Source organism: Castor canadensis, chromosome 2 (assembly GCF_047511655.1).
Source record: "Castor canadensis chromosome 2, mCasCan1.hap1v2, whole genome shotgun sequence".
NCBI lineage: Eukaryota > Metazoa > Chordata > Mammalia > Rodentia > Castoridae > Castor > Castor canadensis.
In genome coordinates this window covers 92705916-92730212 of record NC_133387.1, presented here as the reverse complement: position 1 = coordinate 92730212, position 24297 = coordinate 92705916, and the positions used below count along the sequence as shown (strand labels likewise).

The following is a 24297-nucleotide window of genomic DNA, read 5'->3' as shown; positions in this document are numbered from 1 at the left end:
GATAGTGTGTCTAATCAGAGCCCAGCGCTCAAGAGGCCTTGCAGCTCCCAATGGCATTTGACTTCTTTAATTTTGCAATCATGAACCTGAGCTAGCCTGCTGGAGAGGCCCCATGAAAGGAGACACACTTGTCAACAGCCTTCCAGATACCAGATTTGGGAGCAAGGCCATTCTAGACCATCCATCCCTGCCCTTCGATCGTCTACCAGCTGAGAACAGCTTCAGAAGTGAGCCCAGTGGAGAAACCCTTAGCCGTGCCCAACCCGAGTCCTGAGCTAATAAATGATTGGTGGGTAAGCAGGGGTGTTTGTCATGTGTCACAGGGCTGATGTGATACAGCCCATAGTATGCACATGGTGTCTGGCAGAGAGAACCCATTGAACAAATGTCAGCTCCTCTCCCACCTACTCAGGCTGCCACAAGGAAGAGACATATTCTCCATGAACACTTTTGAAAATACCTCAGAAACTCCGCTTTGAAAAATCATGTGGTGTTATCGACATGTTTTTATTTTTGTATGGCTGAATTTTCTTTTATTGCAGATATCTAGTATTTTCACTACATTCGGGTGGATTAGGCTCTGAGGTCTAACATAACCACACCTGGAATATTGTTTTCAATGAGAAAATGCTCAGTGAGCTCCAAACTGCCAACTTTGCTAAGATAATTGGCAATGAGAGAGGTGCCATATTTAGCAATTAGTGGTGGAAACAAGGGTTGAGGACAGTGAAGGGCAAGTAGAGGTCAAGTAAGGCAGTGAGAAGAAATTAGCAGGTAATGTTGAGAAGCAAAGGATGATGGTGTAGCTAACTTAGAAACATATTAAAAATAAATCATAAAAAAAAGGAGAGTGAAGTCATTAATGCTGTCCTTTAATCAGCAAATAGGCATCTGGGGGAGGTGCTTAGAGACTTGGAGATACAAAGGTGAAGTAAGAGAAGTCACAGACAGGAAGGAAGACCGAGCTCAGATCAACAATCCCAGCATCCTATATGTGTTGTGACAGATGACCTGCTCATGCTTCAAGAGCACAGAGCTAGAAGAAAACGACGGGGCCTGGAGTAACCAGTGAGGGTTTCTTAAAAGATCAGAATCTTTCTTTTTGTTCCTCCCCCACTCCCTCCCACTGCTCCCCTTCCTCTTTCCAAATCGTCCCCCTTTTACTGAAGGCTTGACTTTTAAGGGACGGGAGGACCTCATTCACCAGACAAAGGGCGGGAAAGGCCTTCCAGGGACAGAGTAGTAGTGTGTTTTAAGACTTGGAGGTGTGAAAGGCAAGAGTTGGCCAAGGCTAGAATTTAGGATCTATGGGAAAGAAGCATGAAAGAGGTAGGAGGGGCCAGACTGTGAAGAGCTTTGGAGTTTTGCTATAGAGCAGTGCTCCATTCTATGGAGTCTAGAGTGTAGACCTATGGTTTTCAAACATTTTTCTCTGCATCTCCCAAAAGAAATATGAAAAACTATGTGCCTGCTCCATGTTTAATGGATATTAAAAATTACTTATTAATGTCAATTTAGTTAAATGCAATGGGTTTAATTTGGAGAAGATTATAACATTACCATAGACTTATTAAATTAATATTCTATGTGTACCTAAAAGGATATAATTGAATCTCATTCACTTAAACATATATGACCAAACTCTTTTTTAAAATTTTACATTGATAATTCCTCACTTCGAATCCTTGTTCAATGACAAGTCTACTTTCTTGAATTCTTCTTCCACCATGTAATTTCATCCCGTATTTTTTTGGTAAAAGTATTTTTATTGAATACCTTGTTATACTTCTTGACAATAACAATATGTAAAGAAAAGCTAAAATAAAAATTTAAATTTCTTGTAAGTGTAACACTCTATTTCTGGATAGAGTTCTCTTTATTAGTAAATCTAACAGGTCAATTTAATAGAGAATTATTAAATGATAAAGGTCAATTTATATTATAATTGAACCTCTTAATTAAGTGGTTGAACCTTTTGAATTAGTGCCAATATCTGATATAGAATACTACTTATTGAGCTGGTAGCAGTGGCTCAAGCCTGTAATCCTACCTACTCAGGAGGTGGAGATCAGAAGGATCATGGCTCAAGGCCAGTCAGAGAATAAAGCAAGACCCAGTCTCAAAAATAACCCAAGGCAAAAAAGGGCTGGAGGTGTGGTTCATGTGGTAGAGCATGCCTAGCAAGTGTGTGGCCCTGAGTTCATACAGAGAAAAGATTCAGCATTGCTTTTGTTCTTATTTTTCATTTTTAAACAGATAAGTGTTTAGTTAAGAAACACGTTTAGTTAAGGAGATGGGAATGGAAGTACTTTCAGTATAGCGATGTCACTCAGTTCTTTGAACTCCTTCTGAGCTAAATTCCAAAAACCTTAGAGTGATCTATCATTGAAAGTTATTTAAATGACCTATAACCTGATAACTTTATTAAGGGCCCTCTAATTTTGTTGAAAGCAAAGAACTAAAAATAACTGATTTGTAAAAATACATGTAACAAGTCAATGCAGTCTTTTCAATTTCTCAACTTTTCGACAAATATACCCCAGAATTCACTAATGTTCATTTAAAAATATATCAATTACTGTTTTGCTTAGACCCTGCTAAATCTAATATACTACGAAAAATTAGGAAAGCGAAATATTGTTATTTTCCATTTAACTTTTGCCTATACAATAGTTTAAGAAAATTATTTTATTTTATTTTATTTTAATGGTACTGGGGATGGAGCCCAGGGCCTCCCACATACCAGGTAGATACTCTACCACTGAGCTATACCTAACCCATAACATGCTTTTATTTTAACACATTCTTCATATATATGTTCGCCAAATGTTTGAGCTGTAAATTTAGCTCATGTAAGTTATGAAAAATGACCTCTGTATAAATCTAAATGGCAAAGCTAGACCTTATCACTAAGAAAATTAACCAGATTTTTTCTTTAAGAAAAGTGTGATTTAACTTTCTAATTAACTTTAATATTTGCATTCTAGGATATATGAGAGAGAGAGGATGGATGGATAAAAGGATAAACAAATCATAGGTAGGTAGATAACAGGTAATTTTAAACAATGCCCAACATTTTTGAGTCTATCCACAGCCTATTCACTAAAAAAGTTTGATGAGTCAGCAAATGCTTACTATTGCCAAATGTTCTTACAAAGTTTTCATTGAAAAAATTATACAGCATTTGGTTTTAGATAGTCTATTTAGCAACTCAAATTTAGAAATAAAACAATGTAATAAAACAAGATCCAAACACCATAAATCCAAACCTAGATAATTGTGACAGAAAATACACCAAAGAATCAATAGTGATCTTCTGGGTTTGGGGATTACAGTTGATTTTGTTCTTTAAAATACTTTTGTAGCTTCTCTCATGTATGGGAGACAGACACAATATAAATATAGGTGCTATTACGAAGACCAGGTTATACTAAGGGTAGGTAGTAATGGGAGAGGGAGGGTAAAAGAAGGAAGTCAAGAAGGTGAATATGGTTGATGTGCTTTCTAGACAAGAATGAATATAGATTTTTTAAACCTATTGAAATCACCATAAGAAGGGGACGAAGGTAGAAAGGAGAAAAATAGAGATGAACCAATTCGGGTTATAATACCTGTGTACATGAAAGTGTCACAGTGAAACACCCTGTATAGCTATATTAAACAACCAAAAATGTCTTTTTTTTTCAAAAATGGAGGACAGGAAGAGAAAACATGTCCTATCTGGGGGTTGGTACACCCAGTGGGAGATGGGAGAATATAAAGAAAGGGTAAAGGAAGCTGAATGTAGTGGAAATATTATATATTTATGTGTGAAAAATGGAAAAATGAGAGCAGTTGACACTATTGTAAGAATGAGGGTAGGGAAATAAAGGAGAATGATGGAGGAGGTAAATTCAACTATGATCTATTGTAAGAACTTTAGCAAATGTCAAAATGTACAATAATATAATAAAAAAAAGAAAAAAGAAATAAATACTTTTGTAGGCTGGTATGGTGGCTCATGCCTGTAGTCCCAGTTACTCAGGAGGCAGAGATTGGGAAAATTGCAGTTTAAGACCAGCCCTGGCAAAAAGTCAGTGAGACCCCCCATCTCAGCAAGCAAGTGGGGTGCATATTTGTAAGCCCCTTAACATGGAAGACATAAGTAGGAGAATCATGGTCTGAGCCCAGCCCAGGCAAAAACATTAGACCCCATCTAGAAAATAACCTAAAAGCGTGATGGGCTGGAAGCATGCTTCAAGTGGCAGAGCCCTTGTAGGAGTAAGTTTGAGGACCTGAGTGGAAACTCCAGTACAACAAAAAAATTAAAGAAAAGAAAGAAAGAAAAAAATGAAACAAAGAACCCCTCTTTGACAATTAGAATCTCTATGAAGACCATGTATCTTTTATAATCAGAAAAATTAATTCTCTTTCATCAAATAATTTCCTGTTTTAACAGCTGTCTTCTACCTTAATAAGTTTAAGGAAAACATAAAATGACATTTTTCAGTAATACCTTTTTTTTTTTTAACTCAAGGTCTCTGCCTTTTTTTTTTTTTTTGACAACTACATTTAATCTTTCAAATACTGTCATGAGATTGGTACTTTACATTTTACAGAAAAATCTGAAGCTCAGGCCCAGGCATGGTGGTACATACCTATAATCCTAACTATCCAGGAAGCAGAGACAAGAGGATCTCAGTTCAAGGCCAGCCTGAGCCAAAAGTTAGTGAGATCTTCCCCACGTCAAAGATAAGCTGGTAGTAGTCGTGTACACACTTGCAATTGCAGGTACTCGAGAGGAGGAGGTAGGAGGATCATGATTGAGGCCAGCCCTGGCAAATTTAGCATGAGACCCTATCTGAAAAAAAAAAACAACAAAACCCTGAAATCTGAGTCACAAAGAGGGTCATCCTTTCACAATAAGCAATGGCTAACTGGTGATTCATATCCAGCTCTATTTTACCTTGAAATTTATATTTTTCTAAGTGCCACATTGCATATATTAAAATGTCTTTTGAAAGTGAAAGCTATAAATCATGTGAATTAAGTAATCATTATCACCCAGTCAATGGTTTGTATTTTCATTGTCTAATGATAGTTTTTGGAGAGCAAAAATGTTTAAATTTCATAAAGTACAATTTATCTTTTTTTCTCTCTTTTTTGGATGCTGCTTTTGATGTCATATCTAAGAATTTTTGCCTAATCTAATGTCACAAAGATTGTCATCCAGAAGTTTCATAGCTATAATTTTTACATTCAGGTATTGAGTTTAAAATTGTGTGTGGTTAAAATAAGGGTCTAATTTTCTTTTCCATCTTTCTCTTTTTGCATATAAATATCCCATTATTTTAGTATCTGTTTCTGAACAACTTCCTTTTCCTCACTGGATTGCCTTAGAACCTTGGTTGAAAATCAATTGCCTGTAAATGAGTGGGGTTTTCTTCTGGGCTCCCCCTTTTGTTCCACTGACTTATAACTAGCCTTGCTTTAGTTACTGCAGCATCAGAGAAAGTTTTGGAATCAAGTAGTGTAAGTTCTCCAAAAGTGTTTTTCAAAATTATTTCAGCTATTCTGGTTTCTCTTCATTTCCATATTAATTTTATAATTGTGTGCTAATTTCCATACACCCCCCAATAAAAGCATCTCATTAAGATTTTGGTTAGAATTGTGTTTAATCTACAGATCAGTCTGGGTATATTGACATTTTAGCATTGCTATTCAATCTTCCAAGCCATGGAAACAATTTATGTGTCCATTTCCTCAAAGCTTTAAATTCTCTCAGCAATGTTTTCTCATTTTCAGTGTATAGTAATTACATTTCTACTGTCATATTTATTCCTAAGTGTCTTTGTTGTACTGTGAATGGGATTCTTTTCTTAATTTCAATACTTGAATACTTGTTGCTAATATAGACAAATATTTCTTTTTATACAAATTTTTATTTGGATACAAAGGTTATTGGGATAAAAAGGTTATTTTTCCAACTTCTACTACACAATAAGTTTATATCACAGAAAATAAAAAGGAAAACATTTGGAAGTTTAACTAAAAGTTTAGAATATATTGATGGGAACAGAAATACAAGCCTAAGTTATAAGGAAAACAACCATGACAATACTTCATATTTAAAAGTAATTTTTCCTAACTAATTCTGCAATGTCTTTGTACCAACTATGTACTTAGCACAAAAATCTTAGCTATGGTTATGAGAACACAGCAATCTCCTATAGATATTTTTGTGTTCAAAGGTTTATTTGCCATATCCAGGAGAAATTAGAAGACTGACAAAGACCAGGAAATCCTTGTCATTCTGAGTTGCATTCACAGGAGCAAAGAATGGGCACAGTGGCTCTGCAGCAGAAATTTCAGTGAATGTAAAGATAAGGAATCTATTGCTAACATCACAAAAGGGAAGGCTCCCCACATCCATATGGAGAAAAATCCCCAGCAGGTATATCTGGGATTCACCTAGAGAGCAGTCAAGGGCTTCTTGCTGGCAGTGAAGCCCTTTTCTCAAACCCACACACAAAGTCACTTTTTGGGCAGAATTGCCCCTCACAGAGTAACAGATTCTCTGCAAATGTCACATCCCATTCTTTGCTTGTCCCCATACCCACCTCCCAGTAGTGATGGCTAGAAGTAAACCTCAGGGAGCCCAGCATGCAAATTGAGTGGTTGAATCTCTCAGCACATTCCTTCCAGTTCTGTTTGACATACCTACATCAGACATTCCTCAGGCCATCAGAAATGTTGAGATGGCTATTGGCTGTGTTCACATACAGGTCATATCCACTTGGAACTTCTTCATTCTTGGTTTCATCTATAGTTCTACAGGTATAATTCTCTCAGCTGGGGCTCTAGGTCTTTGATCTTAGAAACCATCCTCTCCTGCTGGAAAGCAGGCTTGATGCCTTTCTTCTTAAAGACCACAGAGCAACAGGGGGACAAGAATCCCTGGGATCCTTCTAGAGTGAGTCTATACTTTGGAGGCAACAGACATATCCATGGGATTTTCCAGAAAATTTAAGCAGACATGATAGCTACTTGCATCACTCTCGTCTCTCTTCTACTTTGTTTTCTTCTTGCATCTATCTGCTTCTTACTGCCAGCTGAGCTCCGATAATTGAGACTTGAATGTATTTCAAGTGTTGGAAAGTTAATCCCCAAATTCGTATGTTAATATGTTTGGAGTGGGAGCCTTTAGGAGGTAAATAGAATTAGAGGAGGTCATAAGGGGAGGGTCCCTTGATAGGATTAGTGTCTTTATGAGAAGAGAGACCTAAGATTCCATGCTTGCTCTGTCTCCCCATGTGGTGTCCTCTACCTTATTATGATGCAGCAAGAAGGCCTTCATCAGATGCTGACATAGGAAGTCCAAGAACTTCCCAGCCTCTAGAAGCATGAGCCAAATAAACTTCTATTCTTTACAAATTAGCCTTAGTCAGGTATTTTGTTATCACAATAGAAAACAGACTAAGACAGAACATCAATCTTGAATTCTGAAACCTTGCTAAACTCATACGTAAAGACTTTTCGTGTTTAGGATCATGTTGTCTGAAAATAAAGATAAAGTTACTTCTTTTACAGTCATATGACTTCATTAATTTCTTTCTTTAGTCAACCAAGTAGACTACTATATGTCTCTGATACAATTCTGAGTAGTTGTGCGAAGAATGTGCATCCTACAGTGCTCCTGGGCTTAGGAGGAAATCATTAAATCTGCCATCAAGTATGAAGTCAGCAGTGTGGTTTTCATGGATGGCCTTTATCAGATTAAGGAGTTCTCCTTTCCTTTCATAATTTCATGATAACATTGTTACAGCTACTATTCTACTCATTTGCATATTCCATGAATTGATTTTCAGACATTAAAACAATAATGCATTTCTGGCATAAGCTCCACTTGGTCATAATGTATTATTCATTTTATATGTTGCTGGGCTCATTTTGTCAATGTCTTGTTAAGTAAGGATTTTGCATCTATGTTTCTAAAAGATAGTGTTCTGTTAATTTTTTCCTTGTGATGTCTCTGTCTGGACTTGGCGTAGTGTAAAGCAGAACATGAAGTGGGATATCTTTCTTCCTTTTCTGTTTTATGAAATGATTTGTGTTGTGTTGGAATTATTTCTACTTTCTATTCTATTCTATATGGTATTCTACTTTATAGAATGTACTAGTGAAGCTAGAAAGGCTTGGGATTTTCTGTACCTGGCTGAATAATGTCTCCCCAAATTCATATCCTTCCTTGGATTTCATAATGCGCCTTATTTGGAAATATGGTGCTTTTAGACGTAAATAGTTAAGATGAGGTCATGCTAGAGTAGAGAGGGCCTTTAATCCAATATGACCAATGTTCTTATTGGAAGAGACATACACAGAAGAGAAGGACTCGTGAAGGCAGACACAGAGAGGGAAGCCATCCATGAGAAAAGGAAGGAAGGGATTGAAATTATACAACTACAAGCCACCAGAAAGCAAGGAGTATGGTTAACACCCAGGAGCTAGGAGAAAGAACTTGACACCTAATTTCAGACTTCTAGCATCTAGAACTGTGGTTTTTAGGCCACTTAGTTTGTGGTAGATAAGAGCTCAAGAAAATTAATACAATTTCTAATTATTAATTTCATTTCTTTACTTAGTATAGGTCTATTCAGGTTTTCTATATCTTCTTGAGTCATTGTTTGGATATTTGTATCCTCTTAAATTTTGTCTATTTTATCAATTTCTCTACCTTCTTGGCACCAAATTGTTCATAGTATTTTCTTTTTTTATTGTTGTGCTGGGTGGGGGTGCATTGTGACATTTATAAAAGTTCTTACAATACATGAAATATATCATAATTGAAATCACCCCCTCCATCATTCTCCTTTATCCCCCTCTGCCCATTCCTGAATAGTTTCAATAGGTCTCATTTTTCCATTTACATACATGTGTACACAGTATTTGTACAATATTCACCCTCTTACACCCTTTCCCCGCCTCCTTCCCCACCACTGGTACCAACATCCCAGACAGGACCTGCTCTGCCCTACTGTTCTCCAATTTTATAAAAGAAAAAGTCATGACATTTTTGTTTGCTTAGGATAGCTAAACAGGGAGTTTCCTTGTGACATTTTCATGCATATATGTATTACAAACCAAATCAGCTCATCTCCTCTATTTATAATATTCTTTTATAATCATTTTAATTTCCTTTGAGTCTATAGTGACTTCTTCTGTCGTGTCATTCTTGATTGATTTTTTTTTCCTCCTTTTAAAATGGTAAGTGTATTTAATAGTTTGCCAGTTTTATTGGTCTTTTCAAAGAAGTGAATTTTGGTTTCGTCAGTTTTTTCTATTGTAGTTGTGTTTTTTATTTTATTAATTTCTACTCTGATCTTAGTTATTTGCTTTCTTCTCCTTGGTTTAGTTTGAATTTTTCTCTTTCTGGCTTCTTGAGGTTGAAATTGAGGTTATTGATTTTAGATATGCCTTTATAATGTGTTCAAAGCTATACTTTTCTCTATATACTCTTTAGCTGAAGTCCATGGATTTTGGTATACTTTGCTTTTATTTTCACTTAAATCAAACTATCTTCGAATTTTCCTGTGACTTTTCCTCCTTTGTATTTTTTTAAAAGGAAATGTATTACTTCCACATACTTTGGTGTCCTTCAGATTTTTCCCATTATTGAATTGTAATTTAATTTGAGAAATAGGCATGTGATTTAAATTTGTTAAAATGGATTGGTAACTTGCTTTCCTGGATAATATGGTTAATTCTGGAGAATGTTCTATGAATTCTGAAAGATAGTGCATATGTGGCTGTCATTGGATGGAGTGCTTGAGAAATTAGTATCTAAGTCATGTTAGTTCTCAGTGTTGTTCCTATCTTCTATAGCCTTACTTTTTGTCTAGTTCCATCAATTAAAAAGAAAGTAGTGTTGAAATTTTAAACTAAATAGTTGAATCACATACTTTTCTTTACAATGCTGCCAGTATTTTGCTTCTTATATTTTGAGGCTCTGTTATTAAGTTCATACACATAATTTACACCAGTAATTGTTATGATAATATACAATAATTTTTCTTTATTGACATAGTGGCACTTTATTAGAGCCGCCTTTTATAAAATGTCTCTTTATTTTAAGATTATTTAGAATATTTTTAGTTTATTTTAGATTATTTTTCTAATACTAAAACTTCCGTAAGTCTTTTATGGTTACTATTTCTATGGCATATATTTTTCCATCATTTCATTTTTAGCCCATTGTCTCTTTAAATCTAGAATGTGTCTCTGCTAATAGAATATAATTTGATTTGCTTCAAAAAACCCCAGTCTGATTATCTTATCTTTTGGTTCAAGTATGCAATTAACATGTATAGTATGTCATTTTTTAAGTAGTTCAGCTTGCATCTTCCTGTATTTCTTATGTTGTGTTTATTTATTGTTTTTGTTTGGACTTCTGTGTTTGATTATTGCCTCCTTTTGTGGAAACAAGTGTTTTGGGGCCCTATTTTTCTCTCTGGTGGCTATTTAGTAATATTTTTGTATTTCCAGTGACTACTGAGATTACAATGTGTATCTTTAACTTATCAAAATTGATTTTAAGTTAATACTGATTTAAGTATGGCAAAATATCACAGCTTTATTCTAATAGTGTTCCATTTCCTCATGTCTTCCTTGGGGTATTTTTCAATACATCTTCTATCTATATGTGTCATAAATAAGGTAGTGTTACAAATATTGCTTTAAACAAATTTCCATTCTTAAAGAAATTAAGAGAAATGTGTGTAAATATATATTCCTTCATATTTACCATTTCTGGTACTTTTCTCTTTCCTTTCCTTTTTTGTGGTACTGGGTTTTGAACTCAGAGCCTCACATTATTCTGCAGGTGCTCCACGTGAGTCATGTCCCCAGCCTGTCTTTGCTTTTAGTTATTTTTTGGATAGGGGCTCATATTTTTGACCCCCTCAGACTATGGTCTTCCTACCTTTGCCACCTGCATTTGGTTTTCAGAAGATTGACTATGAGATGTCAAAATTTACTTCTTAGTGTTTGTCCAGATTGGACTTTGTGGAGATCCTTGGACCTGTAGATTAATACTTTTCCTCAATTTTGAAAAGGTGTTGACTATTAGTTCTTCAAATATTTTTACCTTCCCTTTTCCCTCTTTTCTTTCCTCCTTGGACATCCATTTCATAAATGTTGAGAAACTATATATTGTACTACATGCTTCTAAGGCTCTACTCATTTTTCCTTCAATCTTTGTTTTTCTGTGGCCTTTGGGATATTTTCTACTAATCTATTTTCAAGTTCACTGATTCTTTCTTCTGTGAACTCAGATTTTCTTCTGAGCTCATCCAGCAAAATTTTCATTGTTGTTTCTTAAGTCTAGAATTTCTGTTTAGCTCTTTATTAGGATTTTATGTCTATCTCTGTTGACATTTTCTTTATTTGCTAAACATTTTCATAATAGTTTCCTTTAAATCTTTTACTTTTTCTTTGTTTCTTCATATTCACTCATATTTTAAAGTCTTTGATAAACTAACTCAGAGTCAATTTCTCTTTCTTTCTTTCTTCCTTTCTCTCATCTTTTAAGAAACCTTGAGGTAGGAGGTGGGAAGTTGAGTGACAGCCAACCACCTAAACAGAAACAGTTTACCTCAAGGGGTGTGATGGGCAGTTGGATAAGAGCCAAAATGTACATGGAAGCTGTCAAGCTGAATTTCTATCCACCAGGGTGAGATTACTGAATTACACAAAGCTAAGGCCCCTCCACTTGTGGCCTCACCAAATGGTTTGGCCATAGAGCAGAGGGTGAGTTGTTGTGGAAGGCATAGCTTCTGCATTTGGTTTGGCCTTCCCATTTGATCCTCTTTGCCCTTCCCCGTTTAACCTTGTTATGGGGAATAGGCTTATAAGGATCTGGTGTGGGTCATGTGAAGGTTTTAGAATGGAGTTCCATAGCTCAGGGTATTTCCTTGTCCCTGGTCATGCCTTCCTATAGGCTTATGTGCTTAAGAGCTCAGGACCCTGAAATCATTCAAGAGTATGGATGGAGAGTTTCCCTTGGCTGCTTCCTGATGACAGAAGGTGATGGGACAGAGTCCTGTTTTCTGTAAGGACATGGGAAAGTTATTAAGCTCAGAAACAGCTGCTAAGAAAGTGGCCATTCTGTTGTTGGATCAGCAGGGCAATAGTTGTCCAAGAGTAAAAAGATATAGCCTCTTGTCACAAGAAGTTTACCCAGCACTTGTTACATGAATTCAAAGTAGCATGAGAATTCAAGGGTTCAGAGCAAAGGAAATGGAGGCAGAGCATTTGCAGGTCCATGTGAAGAGTTGCTGCTTTTTAGCAAAAGCAGTTTTAAGTACCTGTTACAGCCCTTTTGTGTTTAAACATCTGAGGGAGTCAGGGTGTCAAAAATGCAGCTTTGTAGGTTTCCTGATTGAGGATAAACTACTGCATGATAAAGGGTCAAGTTATATTGGCTGAGGTATGAAAGTGGAAAGAGCCTGTTGTTTAAGCCTAAAGCTAGAACCACCGCTATAAAGCAGAATACAAGTGGGAGTCAGTCAGAAGATAGGACTTTACCCTCTGTCAGAGGTACCTGGAAGGGCTTTGGTGTTAGTATCCACAAGTGAGAATCCTCATTCCCAAACCTCTCAACTATAGTTACTTTTGGGAAGGGTTGGCATAAGTGACTCCATTTTTAATATACTTTTTATTTTGGGCACTACTGGGGCTGGAACTCTACCACTTGAACCACTCCATCAAGTCACTCCATTTTTGCTGTTTGTTTTGAGAACAGGGTCTTGCTATATAGTTTAGGTGGACCTGGATCTCACTATGTAGTCCAGGCTGGCCTCAAACTCATGATCTTCCTATTTAAGCCTCCCACGGGCAAGAATTACAGGCATGTATCACCATGCCTGGCATGACTCCATTTTTACTCTGACAACTTTCCTTTTGTCTCTAAATGGTTTTTTCCTAAAGATGTTCCATTGCTGGTTAATAACCACTCTGTGGTTAATTGTCTTTCATTGCTGGGATGAGATGTTCCTGATGATTTGATATGATCCTACATTGGGGGAGAAGTGACAGACAAGGGGAAGTCAATATGGTTAAGACCCCTTTGGCCCAATTAAAGCAAATAAGAGGTTTAGGCTCTTAGACTTGGCTTCCCTAGAGACCATTCTTAAGCTTCATTCTGTCTGTCCAAAGGGTGATAGATATTTGCTATTGATTAGATAGATTTCCCCAAGGCATCATTTCCTCAGGTCATTGTACATTCTAAGGAACACACCTCTATTTCCAAAGTCTCCTTTTAAATTAAAACCTAAAGACCCAGACTCAGTGGAGATCTATTCACCAGAGACTTGGAGCAGAAGTTTAAGGTCCCTTGGAACCAGGCTGGGATGTCATCTTCACCTAAGTGATTATTTACTATCATTCCATCCATTTGCACCAAACGAAGCCCTGTCAAATGGAAATGCACTTGAGAAAGGATGACATCAGTTCGACTTCTGGCTGGTTGAAAATGACATCTCTGGGTTTAGTCAAGTTACCTACCCTGAGAGCCCCAGACCTCCATCCCAGTAAAACAGCCATGAGTTTCTCATCCCCTTCCCTGACCCATTCCCACAAAGCCATAGAAAGTTAGAGGGAGGTGTTGAGGGGATTACAGTAGACTTGTTCTGGTTATTTACTTCTGTTATCAAACTAAGAAAAGCAATCCTTTTGTTCTGTCATGATTTTGTGGGTCAGGAATTTGTTCAGAGCATATCAGGTGATTTTTTTGGTTCAAGTAAGAGTGACTGGGATGACTAGGTGATATTCAGATGGTGGATTGATGGATTTGGGACTGTCTAAAATAGCTTTACCCACATGTTTGGCACCTTGGCAATGGCTAGAAGGTTGGTTCATGTGGGAACATCCATCAGCACACCTACACATGACAGGGCCAGGGTGGTAGGACTTCTTACATGGCATCTCCGGAACCCTAGAGAGAGAATTCCAAGATACAGGAACTAGAAGCTGCCAGTCTCTTAAAGCATGGGTCTGGAAACTGGCACACCATCACTCTTGCCAATTCATTTCCCCCACAACTCAGAACTTCTGGCAAAGTCTATCTGGGTGACTGGAAATCGTAACAAGAAAAGTGGGTGTGAGAGGACTCCTCTCAAGGGATTAACATTTACTGAACATGGACCGGGTACCAAGCCAGGTGCTTAAGTAGTGCAAACTGGTGTCTTACTGTTTGAAGTTGCTTCCTCAGACATTGTTGTGGAGGGAGTTTACTGAGGAGTGCTCTGGGAAAAGACAGTGAGAGAGCAAAGACAACAGTAAGAGAGGAAAGAGCTGGCCTATGCAGCTGTCACAGAAGGCCTCAGCTGGTCCCACAGAGAACTCTGGTGCAAAATGGGCTCCTTGGAGTTGTTCCAAAATGGGACCAGGCCTCAGATTCCCCAAAGGAACTGACCCAGAACCAAAGCAAAAAGGGCTAAGGGCATGGCTCAAGTAAAGTACCTGCCTAGCAGGCATGAGTGAGGCCCTGAGTTCAAACCCCAGCACTTCTAAAAAATTACAGTACTTTAGAATGAGTGATAAACTAGGCCCTCTCCCAGGGCCTATGTAAACTGTAAAGCGCTGTTGGCAGAGAGCGAGGCCACACAGGTCAAAGGCAAACAGCTTAGCTGTAGACAACTAGTGACTGCATGTTCATAAAATCCCCAGAGTAAGATGAAAGTATGGTCTAGGTGAGAGGGAGAGGACTGTGTTAAAATTTGAGAATTTTAGCAATGGTTCTACCCAAAGATGTCCAGTGAAAGGAGGAAGTTTCGTTATCTCAAAGATTCTGTTATAGGCACCTCTTTCCTGAAAGCCTTGGGCAACCAAAACTATTGAGCACAACTTGATTAGGGACTTGCATGTCTGTCATCCGAATGAAGCAAGGACTCATCTTCCTTAGCTACCATCTACCATTAGTCGCCATTCTAACACAGTCTCAGCCTTCATCCCAGAAGTATGTTCTTGCCTTATTAGCCGATAAATAAAATGGAATATTTATAGTCATCATCTCAACCCATGAAATTAGTCCTTTCCGATTTTTCATGGAATTTCATTAATTTGTGTTCCATACACGTGGATGAAGATGAACAGTTAGTAATCATATTTTTTTGAGGTACTTGGGTTTGAACTAAGGGCCTCATGCTTTTTAGACAGGTGCTCTACCACTTGAGCAATGCCCCAAACCTTTTCACTTCAGTTATTTTCAGGGAGGGTCTCACCCTTTTAGTCCAGGGACAGCCTCAGGCCATTATCCTCTTACCTTTGCTTCCCACATAGATGGGCTGGCATGAGTCACCATGTCCACTTGTTTGCTGAATTTGAGGGTCTCACTAACTTTTTACCCTGGCTAGACTTGAACTTCAATCCTCTCAATCTCTACCTCCAGAGTAGCTGGGATTATAGGTACTGTGTCAGGTCCTACTAATCATGTTTGTTTCTTCTTCTTTTTTTTTTGGTCTTTTCTTTTTTTGGTTCTGGGATTGAACCCAGGGCCTTGTACATGCTAGGCAAACGCTCTACCACTGATCTATGTCTCATCCCTGTTTCTTATTTTTAAAATTTGTTTTGCTACTGCTCAACAGCCATCTTTGTAGCTCTCCAAAACTTCTCTGTGGGGGCATTTGTCCTCCATCTTTTTGCTGATTTGAACCTGGACTTACTAGAGCAATGCCTGGAGAAAGTAATTATTATATACAAGTGTTCTTTAGGCATACAAATTACATTTTCAAGTTAGTAATTATAAGTGTTATCATTTATTGAGCACTTTCTGTAGAAATGGTCTTCTGAAAGGTTTACATGTATTAACTCATTTAATCATCTCTATGACCATATAGAATAGATATTATTCCCCACTTGGCAGGCAGAAAATCTCAGACAGAGATAAATAACTTGGTCAAGGTTACAGCCAGCTTAAATTTGGCTTATTCCTCACTGTAATCGTGATTGCATTGTTTTTAAAGTGATTAAGTCAGGCTGATATATTTTTAAATAAAAAACATACTTTCAAAAATAACTGCATTATTGAGAAATAATTCACACACCATAAAAGTTCATTCTTTTAAAGTATAAAATTAAGTAATGATGAGTGTGCAGGAAATAAGAAGTCCCTCTCCTGGCCTCTTAGGCTGGCTCCATCTCTGTCCTACAGATGAACTGGTTTCATTTTTTTAGGAACTTAGGTCACCTCCTGGATCCCACAATCCTGAATTTGCATGTGACACTAAAGCCCACACAGACAAACATGGACCCTTTTCTGGATGCTAAGTCAACTGTCCAGCAGAGAAAATCTGGGCTGCCTTTAGAGCATTGGATATGAGGCAGCCAGGACTGAGGAGAGTTCAAGGTACATATAGGATTCTCATAATGGCAAGATTGCTGTGACTGGAGAGATACTCCAAAAGGAGCCACTACAGAGGTTGTGAGACTATTGAGCCAACAACCATCACAAGCAACCCTACATCCAGTCCCAAAGACAAGTCTGACAGTGAGGAACCTACATAAACCTGAGGACATGCTCTTAAATATATTTGGAAATCAGAGCTAAGTTGTGGGAATGCCTAATTTCCCATATTTGTTGGCACTGAATTGCTCGTTCCACTTGGACACTAAGCAGATGTTGATTGCACAGTGCTTGGACAGCTTCTGCCTTTCTGCCACTTTCCCAATGTGGTCGAATCAATAATGGTGTAAATGATCAAAATGATTTTCTTTATATGGATGATTTAGGGGGTTAATAATCTATGTTTCTCAGTCATTGACATTTAAATTAATTCACTGAGTTTTTTTTTTAAGCACTATTTAATACTCAAGAAGCCTTTGAAAGAGTTTTAAGCCCCACTTTCCTCCTCACTTGTGTTTGGTTTAATATGTAAAATGCTTTCATAGACAGGTTATAACTCTGGTCCCCACCTGTACATGCTGCCCAGAGTGGTGAAAGATGGCTCTGATTTGAATGATAAAGAGACAAAGGTGCAAAATGGATCAAGGATCTTAATATCAGACCCCTAGCTCTAAAGTTGGTACAGGAAAGAGTAGGAAATACTTTGGAATTAGTAGGTATAGGCAAGAACTTTCTCAATGGAACCCCAGCAGCTCAGCAATTAAGAGATAGCATAGATAAATGGGACTTCATAAAACTAAAAAGCTTCTGCTCAACAAAAGAAATGGTCTCTAAACTGAAGAGACCACCCACAGAGTGGGAGAAAATATTTGCCAGCTACACATCAGACAAAGGACTGATAACCAGAATATATAGGGAACTTAAAACATTAAATTCTCCCAAAATTAATGAACCAATAAAGAAATGGGCAAGCGAACTAAACAGAACTTTCTCAAAAGAAGAAATTCACATGGCCAAAAAACGTATGAAAAAATGCTCACCATCTCTAGCAATAAAGGAAATGCAAATCAAAACCACGCTAAGATTCCACCTCACCCCTGTTAGAATAGCCATCATTAGCAACACCACTAACAACAGGTGTTGGCGAGGATGTGGGGAAAAAGGAACCCTCTTACACTGGTGGTGGGAATGTAAACTAGTACAATCACTCTGGAAAAAAATTTGGAGGCTACTTAAAAATCTAAACATTGATCTACCATATGATCCAGCAATACCACTCTTGGGGATATACCCAAAAGACTGTGACTCACTCCAGAGGCACCTGCACACCCATGTTTATTGCAGCACTATTCACAATAGCCAAGTTATGGAAACAGCCAAGATACCCCACTACTGAGGAATGGATTAAGAAAATGTGGTATTTATACACAATGGAATTTTATGCAGCCATGAAGAAGAACAAAATGTTATGTTCTCCCTCATATGTGGACATTAGATCAAGGGCAAACACAACAAGGGGATTGGACTTTGATCACAAGATAAAGTGAGAGCACACAAGGAAGGTATGAGGATAGGTAAGACACCTAAAAAACTAGATAGCATTTGTTGCCCTCAACACAGAGAAACTACAGATACCTTAAAGCAACTGAGGCCAATAGGAGAAGGGGACCAGGAACTAGAGAAAAGGTTAGATCAAGAAGAATTAACTTAGAAGGTAACATACATGCACAGGAAATCAGTGCGAGTCAACTCCCTGTGTAGCTATCCTTATCTCAACTAGCAAAAACCCTTGGTCCTTCCTATTATTGCTTATACTCTCTCTTCAACAAAATTAGAGATAAGAGCAAAATAGTTTCTGCCGGGTAGCGAGGGGGTAGGGGGAAAGAGGGAGGGGGCAGGGGGAGTAAGGGGGGAAAAGGGGGAGAAATGACCCAAACATTGTATGCACATATGAATAAAATAAAAATAAAAATAAATAAAAAATTAAAAAAAAAAAGAGACAAAGGTGGTCCAAGGCAGTGTGAATGGAAAAAGAGTGTCACTGACAAAAATAGGAAAGATTTAGACCAGCAGAGAAGATTACAGATTTTTTATCACAATTTAGACACACAGAAATTTTACTTTCTGTAGTCCTCTAACTGAGCACTTATTGATAAGACACTATTTCTGTTGGTGGCAGAAAACATTTCATCTTGCCATTTATGTATTTAAATTTACTTTCCTTTGGGCACCTTAGTTCTTCTTTTCCTTCCCTTCCCTCTAAGAGTGATCTCAGGCAAAAATGTCACCTGATTTTGTGTTACTGATCTCGGGATTTGTGCTAGGCTTTGTCCTCAGTCCTTACACCTCCCACAGTTGCAGATGAGGTATCTGTGGAGTTCATGGTTTCATTTCAGGAGTGCAATCTGCAGGGTCCCCTGCAACTTCTGCTGACCTGCCACTCACCTGCACCCTCCAGGGCCTTACACATCATCAAGGTCTAGCCAGAGCACCTCTACTCTAGCCAGTCCTTGACTGCCACCCTCTGCACTTGTCTTTAACCTTCTGTCTGAACTTTTAAATTATCACTGAATTTAATCTCAACCTTAACACAAATGGTAGTTTTCTGATAATCTGAACTTTCCACACCCCATCTACCTTTCCTTTTCCTGGATTGCCCTAGAGTCATAACCCTGAAAAGAAAGATCACAAAGCCACTACACAAAAAGGAAGGAGGCCCATAATTTTGGGAAAGGTTGCACAGTAAGCAAAACCAAAAACATCCAAGATGACAGCATGCTAGTCTTCAAGAATGAAGTGTGAGTATTTTTTTTCTTTTTTGTAAATGTGCTACACAAAAGAGAAAAAAAGAGATGAAGAGAGATGCGACCAATTAAATTATGCTGCATCCACCTCTCTATTTACATAGCCACCTTCCTAGACAGAACGAATATGAAAGTGTTAGTTTACGGTAATTATGTGTGGTCATGTCTGAATGGTGAGATTGCCAGTGATTTGTATTTTCTTTCCACTGTTTTCTGAATTTTTCACATTTTCTTGTGAAGCAATAGTAAGGTATAGAAGTCAAAAGTAATTAAGCCCAGGCTCTTAGTCAGATGGTCTGGGCTTGAACCCTGGTTCTGTTACTGTGTACAAATGTGACATTGGGGACTTAGCTCTGTCCTCTGCATCTCCCTTTCTTCATCTGAAAAGTGAGAATTACACAGGGCAAGAGGGTGAGCTAAGTATGTAAATACACATAACAGACTTCGAACTATACCAGGTACATCAAAAGGACTGTGAGTATCTATTCTTTTGGAAATCTGGGGAGAAATGTATTGGAATTGTTCTCTAGACATCCCGAAATTAAACTATTATAAAGCAAAGAGTCCTAAGTAACTGGATGATTACATTAGAATCTATCTGTGTAAATACAAATTCTCAAATCTTGGGAGTCTTAAGGGAAGATTCACTTATGAAGAAAGATTTCACAGTGTGTTAGCTTTCTATTGCTATGTAATAAATTTTCACACACCCATCAGCTTAAATCAACACAAAATTTATTATCTGGCAATTTCTGCACATCCAAAGTCTGGTCATAATTGGGTTCTCTGCTCAGGATTTCATAAGGTTGAAACCAAGATGTCAGCTGGGAGCACAATCTGATTTAAGACTTGGGTCCTCTTGCAAGTTCACTGGTTGTTGGCAGAATTCAGCTCCTTGCAAGTGAAGGACTGAAGTCCCATTTGCCTGCTAGCTCTCAGCTAGGACCACTCTCAATGACTAGAGGCTGCTTTTCTGCATAAGAAGTTTGCAACATGGTTCTTTCTTTCTTGTTCAGTACCAGCTTAGAAAACTCTTCATTTAAAGGAATCCTCTGATTATGTCAGGCCCACCTAGAAAAATCTTGATGAACTCAAAGTAAATTGATTAGAATTCTTAATTAAATATGAAAAATCCCTTTGCCTCTGTCATATAATAGAGCGTAGGCATGGAAGTGATAGCCATCACAGTCATAGGTTCTGCCCTCACTCAGACATGTACAGCAGGAGGAAGCAATTTTATAATTCTGTCTACCACACATGAAGTACTCAAGAAAGAAAAAAACAGCCATCAACTTAAACATTGTAAACATTGTAATAATATTGCAAGAGAGAATTTATGTGACTTAGTTCCAAAGTGATTCACCAAATGGACATGAACATAAAATGGAAGTTCAGATTAAGAACAAATTTTAGAATGAAGAATAAGCATGTACACACACACACACACACACACACACACACAACCTTTTCCTTGTGGACTGCAAATTTGGAAAGTAAACAAGTTGCTTCAATATCATACATACCCTTTAGCTCTTTAGCCAGTCATTTTTTAATGCTAGGAATGAAGATAAATCTGTCTGAATTTTTCTCTAGACAACATCCGTCTTTTAAAAAACTTCCACAATCTGACAAAATGAGAATGCAAATTAGAGCAGATCAACTTGCCATTTGATTTATAAAACCTCAAAACTCCAGACTGCTACAGATAACAAGAGGAAATTCTAATCATGATGGTGTGAAGGGGTGGGAGATTCTCCTGTGCAAAAGACCAAGTATAAAACTGGAAAATTTGTCACAAGCATTTCAAGGCACTGGAAATCACCAATAGCATACAATAAATTGTGAAACTCTTGATCAGGAAAAAAATCCTTGAACTTTTTAAAGAACGGTGAGACTCAATGGTCCTCTTGCCTGGAGCTGATCCATCTACACTGTCCTCAACTTGGTGACAAAAGTGGTTTTACCATTGTGGAACTGGCTGCAAAAACCAACCATTCTACTGTAAATAGGATAGACGTGGTTTGGCCAAAGTTCAAAGATCCATGGTTTTGTTGATAAGAATGATGGACTCACTTGGGAATTCGCAAGGAGAACCTGCAACTTTACTAACTCAAAGTTTTGGTCCTTGATAGAGCAATGGCAATCAGCCAGAAATTTAGCAGGGAGATCCTGGAAATGATTTGGGAAAAAAGCATCATAGAAGGACTGAGATAAGGTGTTTACATGTTCCTAGGTAGCTGAGAAGCTATACATGTGTAGGGGAGACCCCAAAAAAAGTCCAGAAAAAAATGAAAGCCAAGACAGACCTGGGAACCTCCTGCAAACTTGAATGCATTGACCAATCCCCATCCCCAACACACAACAGAGTGTGGTGTTACAAGCTTGACATGCTTCAGCACAATCATGCCCAGTGGTTGAGTAACTCTCAGCTACACAGATATGGGAGTGATCCAATCATACCAGGCTAAAAAAATGTGCCAAGACATCAGAGGTTTTACATTGTGGGGGAAACACATCTACAGTGGAAGCCAGAAAAGTTACAAGAAAAGAAGTGTCAGTGACACTCAGAAAAATAGACTAGGATCTGGAGTTGCTAAATCTATTATCTAAAACTATCCAGTTTTCAATAAAAATTACTAGACATGCAGCAAAAGCAGAAAATAAAGACCCATAATCAGAAGAGAAAGTAGTCAATAGAAATTGGCTCTGACTGGTGCATTTTGGCACTTCTCCAGCCCCCCTGTTCTGACAGTTAATTCTCAACTGCATCTCTCACACCTCGAGGTGTGCTTTTGCTTTCCTAATAAATCACTCTTTGTTATTTTTGTACTATTGATGGTTCTTTTGCTGCATGTGGGAGAATGTCCTAATGTTAGACATTGTACTCAAGAACTGAGGAATATCTGGAGCACCCCAGTAAGTGGCAACATTTTGGTGTTGCAAAAGGAGTAAGCCCTATTCTCACCCCCTCTGCTGCCTAGAGGATGCCTCTGGTTTCCTGCCTTTCCACTTTCTTTCAAGCCTGTGTTGTGTCTCCTTCCCAGCTTGGCCTCTGTGTCAACCAAACACCAATACTTCCTGTTTTTCTAGAATAGTGAGGGGTTCCCAACACTTACTGAGACCTTACTTACCATTCCTGAATCATGTATTGACTCTTTATATGTTTTGTGGGATGTGACCCCTTTCCTTCCTTGACTTGGGATTTCACATGATCATATCACTATTTGTTACTCATCGCCAAAGACATGAGGTAGAGTATAAGAGAATCTACGGGGCAAGTGTATTTCTGGACTTCCAAGATTAGGGGCCCTGCCCACACACCAAATTTTGAAAGCCATTTATTTAAAGAGACAATGCATCCATAAGGATGCCTGGTTATAGAGCATGCATTTAGGGTGACTAGAATCAATGGGGGCCACAAAATGTACACCAGAAGTCAACCTAGAAACAATTCATAAGGGTGGACTGTATGGGCCTGTGACCACTGTACATACCTGAGGGCTCTTTCAAGCCAGGATTCTACTTTGAGGCCTGCATATTGAACAACTGCTACTCAGTTCTGAGTCTATGTGGCTGTATGGACTGACCCACCTAAAAGCTCACCACTGTTATGGAAGTTCCACATAGACTATCACCATCAAAGGTCTTACCCTACTTCCTACTCTCCTCCAAAAGAAAAAGAAAACACAAAACAAAATGAAAAAATAGCAAAAAGTAAACCCCAAAAATATAAAACAACTTAGAAATAAAACACTCAACAAAAGGTAAGTCAAGCAGCTGTATCTCAGTAAGCATTCCAAATTCCTAGTTGACCTCCAAGTCTAGATTTACTGAAAGAATGAAGGCAGCTAAGATGGCTGAGTCCTTACTGTATGCAAATACCACAACCTATATGCATGATCTCAGGTCTCACAGTATCCCTACAAAGTAGGTATTATTAACCTTATTTCACTAATAAGGACACAGAGGCATGGAGTGGGTTATAGTCAGTAGGGATGAGCAAGGGGGATGGAGGTGGGCAGTGATTCCAACTCAGATGTCTGAGGTCAAAGCCAATGAAAAAGAGCAAGAAATTCAGGCTGTTACAATTGCTGATCCAAGAGAAAAGAGTTCTGATCACAAATGAAGTAGAGGACTTTAGGACTAATTCAAACAAGAAACCGTAGATAGCACTGCTATACAGGCATTTATTCATGTAGTGTGAATGCTCATTCGTAAACACAATGTTTTTCTATGTCTGTGAGGTTATTGGTCTTTTACTTGGAATCTTAACCTATTCATGTCATTCATCAAGTGATTTATTGTGCAAGCAAAGATTTAGACCTCACTGCTATATTTACATACAAAATACAAAAATATTTACATACCTAGACAGCTGTGGCCATTGGGGTGACTGGTGCCCTTCTGGTCATCATAGGCTAGAAAGGCAGAAGAGTGAAAGAACAGGAGAAAAAACAGAGGGAACACTGTAGGGACTTTCCAGGGAGACTTCATCTTGGCGCTATGCATCAAGAGCTGGTTGTAGAGGTGGCTAAAGGATGCCAATGCTCAATCCACAGAATCAATCCGTTTCTCCTCCTCTTCTCTCTCGATCACGTCCCCAGCACACACTCTCACAGAGTGTGTGAAGCAAATAAAAACCACACACAACACACAGCCCCACCACTGGCTATCTAGAGACCCTAAGAGAGTCACAGGCTTGGGTCTGGGAAGAGCTGGAGGAAGCCCTCGGCGAGATCTTCTGAGCTAAAAATTGCAGAGAAAAGGAAAAAAGCCAAGTTGCATAGCAGCAGCAGCACTTCCGGGCTCCCTGACTAAAGTCAGTGACCATAAACCACATGAACCTTGAAGTTTGCCGGAATTGTTCGGTTGAGTTGGTAGAGAGGCCCTCCCCCTTTCATTCTTGCAAAACAAAACTAAATGAACACTAAAACTGAAGAAGAAAAAATTCACCACCATCACTCAGCCTCATAGCAACCTGATCCACAGTGCCTGCATTGTATAGAAATTATACTTATAATGTAGAGTACTTATAGTAAGTTATGATATATAATATAGAATTATTTTCAAAACTTATTTAGTTTCTTTTTAAACAGCTTTATATGGGGAGGCTGG

At 38.2% G+C, this 24297-nt stretch overlaps 1 protein-coding gene across 2 annotated transcripts in view; it reads right to left on the bottom strand.

The window, feature by feature from the left end:
- Aoah (acyloxyacyl hydrolase) overlaps positions 1 to 24014 on the bottom strand; it is a 227048-nt gene extending 203034 nt beyond the window's left edge. For both annotated transcript variants that reach the window (XM_074065287.1, XM_074065288.1), the window contains exon 1: positions 23550 to 24014. In XM_074065287.1, the coding sequence (XP_073921388.1) occupies positions 23550 to 23691 (142 nt within the window). In that variant the 5' untranslated portion in view covers positions 23692 to 24014. The remainder of the gene's footprint in view (positions 1 to 23549) is intronic.
- Between the last annotated feature and the right edge of the window lie 283 nt (positions 24015 to 24297).